Source organism: Hylobates moloch, unplaced genomic scaffold, assembly GCF_009828535.3.
Source record: "Hylobates moloch isolate HMO894 unplaced genomic scaffold, HMol_V3 SCAFFOLD_7, whole genome shotgun sequence".
NCBI classification, from domain to species: Eukaryota; Metazoa; Chordata; class Mammalia; order Primates; family Hylobatidae; genus Hylobates; species Hylobates moloch.
The window spans coordinates 79,848,972-79,861,382 of NW_026652282.1; the positions used below are offsets into that span (position 1 = coordinate 79,848,972).

The window sequence follows — 12,411 nt, forward strand, 5'->3', positions numbered from 1 at the left end:
CAGTAAACTATCGCAAGGACAAAAAACCAAACACCGCATGTTCTCACTCATAGGTGGGAATTGAACAATGAGAACTCATGGACACAGGAAGGGGAACATCACACTCCGGGGACTGTTGTGGGGTGGGGGGAGGGGGGAGGGACAGCATTAGGAGATACACCTAATGCTAAATGACGAGTTAATGGGTGCAGGAAATCAACATGGCACATGGATACATATGTAACAAACCTGCACATTGTGCACATGTACCCTAAAACCCTAAAGTATAATAAAAAATAAAAAAATAAAAAATAAAAAAAAAAAAAAAACTACTGTACTGGAAGGAGTCTTAAAAATAACTTAGGAAATCCTAACCCCAACTCACATAAAATCTTCTTGTTCCTGGGTTTTTTAAAACAGGGAAACTCAGACTTAGAAAAGTGAATTCCCCTTGTTCACTCATTAGGTTTAAGGTAGCAACCATAATGACAGCTGACACACGCCTCCTACGTTGTGTCAGGTACTGTCTTAAGTTATTTGCATATATTAACTAATTTAATCCTCGTAATAATTTTTTGACCTGTTATTATCTCTACATTAAAAGATGAGGAAACAGAGCCCAAGAAAGTTTAAGTGGCTGCCCAAATTAGTAAATGGCAGAGCTGGGATTTTAAACCTAGATAAGTGCTCCAGAGGACTGCGGTCTTTACTACTACCCAAGATTAGAACTTTATCTTCCAATACACCATGAAGTTTTGTGATGTATAACTACCATTATATTGTATACTAAATTGTTAAATTAGGAAGCATATCACTACATTAACACAGGAAGATAACTAGGCAACAGCTTTGTAATCTTGTATTTTGATGAATTGTACCTAATTTTTTTAAAAGAAAACTACATTCTAAAACCATTTACTCCAAGTTTACTCTTATGAGCAAGGCATAAATATATGCATAAGATTGAAAAATGACTTAACCGTCATTCTGTTTAAACCAACTTACTACACAGACGCTGTCTAATACTGTAAATATGCTATTGGATGACACATTCCCCCAAATGGTTGTCTGGGTAAATGGATTTTCATTAGAAAATTAGTTCCCAGTGAATAAGGACTGTGTCAATCTACATAATAACCTTTTAAAACAAACATATTATTTGCTAATAATAATAAAGCCAAACAACATTCAGAAGAAAGTATTTCATACATCAAAAAAAATTAAGGTATGTCAATATTGAATATTGTCACTTATTCCACACTATTTGAAAGTGCAAAATTTTAAAAAAAAGTCATTCACCAAGAACAAGATAAAAAGGCTCAATAATAAAAAGGATTTTATTCAAGAAAAATGGGGAAGAGGCTTCAGCTGACTGGAGGCAGGTGGCACTCATATCCTCCATAAAAAGCCAAAAAAGAGAGTAGATAATCACAACATGTAAAAACACTGGAATTTGGCAGGGAAGTTACAGAAAACACCTGAGGCATGGAAGGAGAGGGAATCCAGGCAGCAAGCCTGGCTGTGATCAGCTGGGAGCCCAGAGACGCTCCCCAATGTGGGAAAAGGGTAAATAACATATCCCCAGTGGTCCAGATTCCCACTGTGAACTCTGAAGATTCTAGCCATAGGAGAGCCACTTAGCCTCCACAGGCCCTGAAACTAGTCTTTAGTATACAAAGCTACCTGCAGTCTGTGCAATGGCATCGTTCTAGAATGGGCATTCACACTGGATCCCACACATGCCACCAAGACTGAAGCAGCTGCAGTATGGCAGCAGATTGAGAGCCCAAACCCAATCAGACTACATCCTGCCCTGGGGCTGAATGATACTCTATCTCCACATCCTTGGAGCCCACTGAAATCTCCCTACATCCATCCACCCAGATGACTGCAGTGGTGTGATACTGGCTAGATCCAGCAATGAGACCAGGTCCCAGCACTCTAGCCCACAAGGTGTCCTACATCCCAGGAACACGTGCTGAGGCATATTGGAGAGGTTACAAGCCAAGAGAGAATGGGACACTATATTTAAAGTGCCAAAAGAAAAAAAAACAAAAACTAGAAGCCAGTTGTATATACCCAACAAATCTATCCCTCAAAAATGAAGGAGAAATACATAATGTCTTTCCCAAACACACAAAAACTGAGGGAATTCATCACCACTAGCCAAGCCCTGCAAGAAATGCTTAAGGAAGTCCTACATATCTGAAAGAGAATATATCATGAAAGCACATGAAAGTATAAAACTCACATGTAGAGCAGAGACACAAATGAGAAAGAGAAAGGACTCAAATGTTAACACTACAGAAAACTACTAAACCACATGGATAAACAATAACAAAGAAAGAAAAAACAAGGGATACACAAAATGAACAGAAAACAATTAACAAAATGACAGGAATAAGTCCTCACCTATCAATAATAAACTTGAATGTAAACCAATTAAATTGCCCACTTAGAAGATACAGACTGGCCGAATGTACTAAAAAACATGACCCAACTACATGCTTCCAACAAGAAACATATTTCACCTGCAAGACACACATAGGTTGAAAATAATAAAATAGAAGATATTAAATTGCAAATGGTAACCAAAAGTGAGGAGTAAATATACGTTTATCAGATCAAACAGATGTTAAGTCAAAAATAGTAAAAAGGGACAAAGTAGGTCATTATATATATATAGAAAGGCATCAATTTAGCAAGAGGATGTAACATGTCAAAATATATATGTACCCAACACTGGAGCACCCAGATATACAAAGAAAATATTATTAGATCTAAAGGGAAAGATACACTCTAATATAGTAATAGTTGGGGACTTCAACACCCTACTCCCAGCATTAGACAGATCATCTAGGCAGAAAATCAATAAATAAACATTGGATTTAAACTGCACTTTAGAACAAACAGGCCTAAAAGACATTTACAGAACATTTTATCCAACAGCTGCAGAATAAACATTCTTCCCATCAGCATAAGAAACATTCTCAAGGATAGATCATATGCCACTATAAAAAACAAGTCTCAACAAATTTTTAAAAATCAAAATCATATCGAGTATCTTCTCAGACCACAATGGAATAAAATTAGACATCAATAATGAGAGAGATTTCAGAAACTATACAAGTACATAGACTTAAAGAACATGCTCCTGGGCCGGGCGTGGTGGCTCACTCCTGTAATCCCAGCACTTTGGGAGGCCGAGGCGGGCGGATCACGAGGTCAGGAGATCGAGACCACGGCGAAACACCGTCTCTACTAAAAATACAAAAAAAAAATTAGCCGGGCGTGGTGGCGGGCGCCTGTAGTCCCAGCTACTTGGAGAGGCTGAGGCAGGAGAATGGCGTGAACCCAGGAGGCGGAGCTTGCAGTGAGCCGAGACTGCGCCACTGCACTCCAGCCTGGGTGACAGAGCGAGACTCTGTCTCAAAAAAAAAAAAAAAAAAAAAAGAACATGCTCCTGAATGACCACTGGGTCAATTAAAAAATTAAGAAAAAAATTAAAAAATGTATTAACATAACTGAAAATTGAAAAAACAATATATCAAAACCTGTGGAAAGCAATGCTAAGAGGGATGTCTATAGCAATAAACACCTACTTCGAAAAAATGGAAAGATGTCAAACAGTTTAATTTTGCACCTGAAGGAACTAAAAAAGCAAGAACAAACCAAACCCCAAATCAGTAGAAGGAAAAAAATACTAAAGATCAGAGCAGAACTGAGCCAGAGATTAAAAATATAATACAAAAGAGCAACAAAACGAAAAGTTAGGTTTTATTTTGAAAAGATAAAATTGATAAACCACTAGATAGATTATCCAAGAAAAAAAAAAGAAAGACCTAAATAAACAAAATCAGAAATGGAAGAGGACACCTTACAACTGATAGCACAGAAATACAAAAGATCATCAGAGACTATTATGGACAACCATACATTAACAAGCTGAAAAGCCACAGGAAATGGATAAATTACTGGACACATACAGTCTACCAAGAAAGTCTGCCAAATAAAGAAAAGCCCCAGGACTAATGACTTTACTAATGAATTCTTCCAAACTTGTAAAAAAGACCTAACACCAATTCTATTCCAAAAAACTAAAGAGCAGGAAATTCTTCCTAACTCATCCTACAAGGCCAGCATTACCCCAATACCAAAACCAAACAAGGACACAACGATTAAAGAATATCCCCGATGAACACAGGCATAAACATCCTCAACAAAATACTAGGAAACTGAATCCAACAGCACATCCAAAAGATAATACATCATAATCAATGGGATATACCCCATGAATGCCAGGATTGTTTAACATATGCCAATCAATAAACGTGATACATCACATCAAAAGAATGAAAGATGAAAACTATATAATTATCTCAACAGATGTAGAAAAAGCATTTGATAAAATGTAACATCCCTTCACAATAAAAACTCTCAACAATTAGGCAGAGAGGGAACATACCTCCACATAATAAATGCCATATATGACAAACCCATTGCTAACATCATACTGAATGGACAAAACATGAAAGCCTTTCCTCTAAGAATTGGAACAAAACTAGGATGCTCACTTTCACCATTCCTATTCAACATAGTACTGGAAGTCCTAGCCAGAGCAATCAGTCAAGCAAAGAAATAAAGGACATCCAAATTGGAAAAGAGAACATCAAATTGTCCCTCTTTGGAGACAACATGATCTGACATTTGGAGAAACCTAAATACCCCACAAAAACTCATATAATTAATAAATTCAGTAAGTTGAAGGATACAAAATCAACACACAAAATTTATTAATGTTTCTATAGCTGAACAATAAACTTGCTGGAAAAAAATAAAAAGGCAATCTCATTTACAATAGCTACAAAAAAAATAAAAAACCTAGGAATAAATTTAACCAAAGAAGTAAAAGACCTTTATAAGAAAAACTACAAAATGCTGATGAAAGAAATTAAAGAGGACACAAACAAATGGAAAGAGAGACAAGGCTCATAAAGGAATTTACACTGTTAAAACGACCATACAACTCAAAGCAATCTACAGATTCAATGCAATCCCGATCAAAATACCATTAACATTTTTTCACAAAAAATAGGAAAAAAATCCTAAAATTCATATGGAACCACACAAGAGCCTGAATAGCCAAAGCAATCCTGAGCAAAAAGATCAAAGCAGGACGTTGACTTCAAAATATACTACAAGGCTATAGTAGTCAAAACAGCATGGTACTAATGTAAAAAGAGATATATACACCAATAGAATAGAATAGAGAACCCAGAAGTAAATCCATATATTTACAGCTAACAGACATGGCACAAATGTGCCAAGAACATGCAATGGGGAAAGGACACCCTCTTCACTAATTGATGATAGGAAAACTGCATATCCATTTGCAAAAGAATTAAACCTGACCTATATCTCCCACAATATACAAAAATGGACTCAAAATTGATTAAAGACTTTAGCATAAGACCTGAGACTATAAAACTACTAGAAGAAAACGTAAGAGAAATGCTCCAGGACACTAATATAGGCAAAGATTTTGTGGCTAAGACCTGAAAAGCACAGGAAACAAAAACAAAAATGGGTAAGTGAGATTATATTAAACTAAAATGCTTCCGCATAGAAAAGGGAACAATTAACAGAGTAAAGAGACAATCTTTTGAATGGGAAAAAATATCTGCAAACTATTTATCCAACAATGGACTAATATCCAAAAAATATAAGAAACCCAAACAACAGCAACAAAACAAATAATCACATTAAAGAGTAGACAAATAATTCGAGTAGACATTTCTCAAAAGAAGACCTACAAATGGCCAAGATATATAAAAATGTGCTCAACATCACTAATCACCAGGGAAATACAAATCAAGACCACAGCGAGGTATCTTACTGGCATCTTATGCCAATTAGAATAGCTATTATCAAAAAGACAAAATGTTGGCAAAGATGTGGAAAAAAAGGAACTTTCATATACTGTTGTTAGGAATGTAAATAGTACAGCCATTATGGAAAACAATATAAAGATTTCTCAAAAATGTAAATAATAGGATTACCATACAATAATGCTCCTAAATAACAGGATTACCATACAATAATGCTATAATCTGACCACTGAGTATTTATACAAAGGAAAGGAAATTGGGATATCAAAGAGATACCTGCACCCTCATGTTTATTGCAGCACTAGGCACAATGGCAAAGATATGAAATCAAGATAAGAAATCAAGCTAAGTGTCCATCAATGGATGAATGGATAAAAACATAGTATTGAGACATAATAGAATATCATTCAACTATAAAATGACTGAAATCCTGTCATTTGCAGCAATATGTATGTAATTGGAGATCACTATGTTAAGTGAAAAAAGCTGGACACAGAAAAACAAATATCATATATTCTCACTCATATATGGGAGCTTAAAAAGTGAGTATCATGAAGGTAGAAAATAGAATGATAGTTATCAGAGACTGGGAAGGGTGTGTGTGGGAGGTGGGAGGGTGAAGAGAGATAGGTTAACGGGTATGAACATAGTTAGATAAAAGGAATAAGTTCTATTAGCATTTGATAGCACAGTAAAGTGACCATAGTTAACAATATGTTGTATATTTCAAAATAACTGGAAGAGAAGATCTGAATGTTCTCAACACAAACAAATGACAAATGTTAAAGGTGATGGGTATCCTAAACACCCTGACTTGATCATTGCACATTCTATGCACGTAGCAAAAATCATATGTACCCCATAAGTATGTACAAATATTACATATCAATAAAAAATTTTTAAAGAAAAGCTATGGTAAAAGAATCAAAATTGCTTTTCATTTGTTGATATATTTCAAATATTATTCTCTACATCACTTTGATTTTCCTTTTGCCTACTTCACAATGTCAAACTATCTGGAGAGTTTCCAATTATCTAGGGCCTAAATTGAAAGATGGACATAAAATGATGAATCCACAAAGGAACGGAGTCAGCAGTCATACTCTCAAACATTATACAATGTGTACACATAGCAATGATCAACAAAAGCTAGACAAAGTCAAAAAACTCTAGTTTTAGTATTACCTTTGACCAATTGATTCTCTTCATGGACACTTCAGGTTTATACATTTTTTTCTGCTTCATTCCATAAGGTAGATTAAATGATATTCCTGGGGAAGAAGGAACTCCTCCAAGGGGTGGTGGTGGAGGTCCCCCAAATAAAAGTGGTGGTGGGGGTGGTGGTGGTATCCCCGTTATTCCAGATAATGGAGGTGGTGGAGGAGGAGGAGGAGGAGGACCTCCTCTGGGTAGAGGTGGTGCAGGTGGTGGTGGAGGCGGCCCTACATCTGGCAATGGAGGTGCTGGAGGAGGACCTGGAATTCCTGATGAACTTGAGAGTACTTGTGCCTGAAATATAAATAATCCAAGATTAAATGATTATAAAATATAATTGAAAAAATTGAAGAAACATATATCAATAGATATTTGTAGTTTATCTATCTTATGTTTTAAGATTATATATACTTTTTTAGATATTACTAAAATATCTAAATATTTAGCAAGATCTAAGGGTTTAACAGTATATGAAAAAGGCTTGTGTAGATTTTTTATAAGCATTATAAATTCTGGACAGTAACTACTTCTTTTAACACACAAATGCTAGGAAAGTTGGTATCTGATAGGGTTTGGCTCTGTGTTCCCACCCAAATCGTGATCATGAGCAAGCTCTCACAAGACCTGAAGGTTTTATAAGGGGATTTTCCCTTTTTGCTTGGCCCTTCTCCTTGCTACTGCGATGTGAAGAAGGATGTGTTTTGCTTCCCCTTTGGCCATGATTGGAAGTTTCCTGAGGCCTCTCCAACCCCGCCGAACTAAATTAAACCTCTTTCCTTTATAAATTACCCAGTCTCAGCTGGGTGCAGTGGTTCACGCCTGTAATCCTAACACTTTGGGAGACCGAGGCAGGTGAATTACCTGAGGTCAGGAGTTTAAGGCCAGCCTAGACAACATGGCGAAACCCTGTCTCTACTAAAAATACAAAAATTAGCTGGGCATGGTGACACATGCCTGTAATCCCAGCTACTTGAGAGCTGAGGCAGGAGAATCCCTTTAACCCAGGAGGCAGAGGTTGCAGTGAGCTGAGCTCATGCCACTGCACTCCAGCCTTGGTGACAGAGTGAGACTCCATCTCAAAGAAATAATAAAAAGAAAATTACCCAGTCTCAGGTATTTCTTCATAGCTGTGAGAGAACAACAATACAGTAAATTGGCACCGGATAGTGGGGTGCTTCTGTAAAGATACCCAAAAATGTGGAAACAACTTTAGAACTGGGTAACAGGCAGAGGTTGGAATAGTTTGGACGGCTCAGAAGTAGAGAGGAAAATGTGGGAAAGTTTGGAACTTCCTAGAGACCTGTTGAATGGCTTTAACCAAAATGCTGATACTGATATGAATGATAAAGTCCAGGATGAGGTGGTCTCAGATGGAGATGTGAAACTTGTTGGGAACTGGAATAAAGGTCACTCTTGCAATGCAAAGAGACTGGCGGCATTTTGTCCCTGCCCTAAAGATCTGTGGAACAGTGAACTTGAGAGAGATGATTTAGGGTATCTGGCAGAAAAAATTTCTAAGTGGCAAAGCATTCAAGAGGAAGCAGAGCACAAAAGTTTAAAAACATTTGCAGACTGACAATGCAGTAGTAAAGAAAAATTCATTTTCTGGGGAGAAATTCAAGCCCTCTGCAGAAATTTGCATAGGTGATGAGGAGCCAAATGCTAATCACCAAGACAATGAGGAAAATGTCTCCAGGGCATGTCAGAGACTTTTATGGCAGCCCCTCCCATTACAGGCCTGGTGGCCTAGGAGAGAAAAATGGTTTCCTGTGCCAGGTCCAGGGCCCTCCCGCTGTGTGCAGTCTCTTTGGTGCCCTGCATCCCAGCCACTTCAGCCATGGATAAAAGGAGTCATGGTACATCTCGAGACATAGCTTTAGAGGGTGCAAGCCCCAAGCTTTGGCAACTTCCAAGTGGTGTTGAGCCTGCAGGTACACAGAAGTGAAGAACTGACGTTTGGGAACCTCTGCCTGGATTTTAGAGGATGTATGAAAACGCCTGGATGTCCAGGCAGAAGTTTGCTGCAGGGGTGGAGCCCTTATGGAAAATCTCTGATAGGGCAGTGCAGAAGGGAAATGTGGGGTTGGAGCCCCCACGCAGAGTCCCCACTGGGGCATTGCCTAGCAGAGCTGTGAGAAGAGGGCCACCATCCTCCAGACCCCAGAATGACAGATCTACTGATGGCTTGCACCATGCGCCTGGAAAAGCCACAGACACTCAACAGCAACTTGTGAAAGCAATCAGGAGGGAGGCTGCACCCTGCAAAGCCACAGGGGCAAAGCTGCCCAAGGTTGTGGAAACCCACCTCTAGCATCAGCATGTCTTGGATATGAGACATGGAGTCAAAGGAGATCATTTTGGAACTCTGAGGTTTAATGACTGCCCTATTGGATTTTAGACTTGCATGGGGCCTGTAGCCTCTTTGTTTTGGCCAATTTTTCCCATTTGAAATGGGTGTATTTACCCAATGCCTGTATCCCCATTGTATCTAGGAAGTGACTAGCTTTTGATTTTACAGGCTCATAGGCAGAAGGAACATAACTTGTCTCAGATGAGACTTTGAACTTGGACTTTTGGGTTACTGCTGGAATGAGTTAAGACTTTGGGGGACTGTTGGAAGGGCATGATTGTGTTTTGAAATGTGAGAACATGAGATTTGGGAAGGGCTAGGGGCGGAATGATATGGTTTAGCTCTGCATCGCCATCTAAATCTCACCTTGAATTGTAATAATCCCCACATGTCAAGGGCAGGACCGGGGGAGATAACTGAATAATGAATAATTGATAATTCTGAGTTCTCCCAAGATCTGATGGTTTAAGAGGCTTTTCCCCTTCTGCTCGGCACTTCTGCTTGCTGCTGCCATGTGAAGAAGGATGTGTTTGCTTCCCCTTCCACCATGATTGTAAGTTTCCTGAGGCCTCCCCAGCTCTGCAAAACTGCGAGTCAATTAAACCTCTTCCCTTTATAAATTACCCAGTCTCAGGTATTTCTTCATAGCAGTGTGAGAATGGACTAATACAGTATCCTCCAAGATTTTGTGAAATACTCCTCTAAAATAATGAAAAATTAACTTTCTTTATAAATATATGCAAAAAAGAGGTACAGTATATGGCTTGGGCCAGTTAGTTGGTTTGAATATGGGATAATAAATACAAGGTTATGGATTAAATTCCCTTGGGGGCTAATTAGCTTCATACAAAGAGTCTGTTTCATGGCTCTAGTAACTTAGCTGGCTTCTAACACCAATAATAAATACTAAATAGCATCCATTTCCATAGTAATATATGCTTATCAACATTTTTATATTTATTATTTCTTTTGTTCCTTATTATAACCCCGTAATACAGATAGGGCATTATTATCTCACCTTTATTTCACTGCTTAAAGATGAGGAAACTGTTAGCTGCAAAAAAAGTTAAATGACTAACCAAAAGTTTCAGAGTCTGAACATGATTAGAATTTCAATGTGGTTCTTCTCACATCCAATACCATCCTCATTCCAATATAAAAGACTGTCTCTTCATGAATGGGTGCCATTTACAATGAGGACAATTAATTCAAATAGATAGGATTATGAGGAGGATATAACATTTCTATCAGAAAGTAACTTCAAGCTCATTCTCTAATGACAATGGATAACAGATGAAAGGGAACATTGCATGCCATATCATGTTCTGTTTAGAGATGATTAATCTACATCCATTTCCTTAAACCAGTACTGATCACAATGGCTCACTTTGCTAAATAAATATATATGAAAAGTAGAGCTGTTCATTATAAACATTCTTATGAAACCACTACCAATGAACATACATCTGTTTTAATCAAGATATGACATTAGATTAACTGAATGAAACGTTTAAAACTAATTAAGGCAGCCATGGCAGCCATGAGTTTTTTTGCAACAGGCCTCAGTCACTGCAGTGGCAGCTGTCTGGCCAGTGCCTTGACACTCGACTGGGATTCAGGGGCTTCCTCACCCATGGCTTTGTTAAAGCTGTCACTCCTGTTTAACACAGTGGAGATCATAGGAAAAAGACTATTTATCATGAAACCTTCTGGATTCTACAATGGGTGTTTTCTGAATTTATTGAAATTCTACATTTTGTTTATAGGGATTCCAACGGCAATTGGAGAAACTCTAGTGAATGTATTCATTGGCGAAACTGAATTAGTAGAAATTCCAGAAGGCTATATCCCAGAACAATGGGAATATTATAAGCATCCTATATTGAGATGGATTGTCCATACTTTCTCTGATGATCCTGAAAATAATTACGAAAGAACAATGGCTATCCTTCAGACTGAAACTGAAAAGGCTGAACTGCAGATAAAGGAGCCGGAAGTACAAAGATTAATGTGGAAGAGAAGAGATGGACCCTGGTATCAATATCTGACCATTGATATGGCAATTATGGATCATTCTCCAAAAGCAACTCCCAGTAAATAAGCATTTATTTATCTAAATACAAGGTGTATTCTCTTTAGTGGAAAATAAATCAGTAAATATATTCTGTATTTTTGTTCTCTCTGATGAATAAAAGAGCTTCTTACATTACTCTGTTTCTCAATGTTGGTTCATATTAAGGCTTTTGATTTGGAGGTTTTGGTTTCCTCTTTTATGAAAGTTTAAAATACACTAATGAAAAACTGCAGAAATAGGAATTTGTGAACTCCTAAAGTTGTGGTAACTTTGAGAGGTGTTTTATTTACCTGACAAATGGAAGTTATAGAAGTCTAATTATATTAGGCATCAGTAATTGTAGTAGTTTGTACAAATGTCTGTATTACAGAAATCTGTATTATTGAGGGGAAACTCAGGATTTTAAGTTCCATAAAATATTGAACTAACTCTGTAAAATATTAACAACTTAATAAACAAATTTTCAGTGAACAACAAAAAAAGCTAATTAAATTTCTCGGGATAGTATCCTTTTTGTCCTCACTCATTCATTCATTCATTCATTCATTCATTCATTCATTCAGAGACAGTCTCGCTCTTGCCTAGGCTGGAGTGCAGCGGCAAAATCATAGTGCATTGCAGCCTTGAACTCTGGGACTCAAGTGATCCTCCCGTCTCAGTCTCCTGACTAACTTGGACTACAGGCATGCACCACTATCCCAGGCTTTTTTTTTTTTTTTTTTTAAGATGGGTTCTCACTACGTGGCCCAGGCCAGTCTCAAATTCCTGGGCTCAAGGAATCCTCCCACCTTGGTCTCCTAAAGTGCTGGTATTAAAGGCAAGAGCCACTGTGCCTAGCCCTCTCACCTTTATTAATATAAATTTTCTACTTGGATTATTTAGTTCTTCTAACTAAATTTATAAAT

The 12,411-nt window shown here is 37.6% G+C and overlaps 1 protein-coding gene across 1 annotated transcript in view; it reads left to right on the forward strand.

Moving 5' to 3' along the window:
- Window positions 1–12,411, forward strand: part of DIAPH2 (diaphanous related formin 2) — an 880,788-nt gene that overhangs the window by 193,750 nt on the left and 674,627 nt on the right. The window contains exons 9-10 of the mRNA XM_058441333.1: window positions 7,121–7,366; window positions 11,199–11,466. Of these exons, the coding sequence (XP_058297316.1) occupies window positions 7,121–7,366; window positions 11,199–11,466 (514 nt within the window). The remainder of the gene's footprint in view (window positions 1–7,120; window positions 7,367–11,198; window positions 11,467–12,411) is intronic.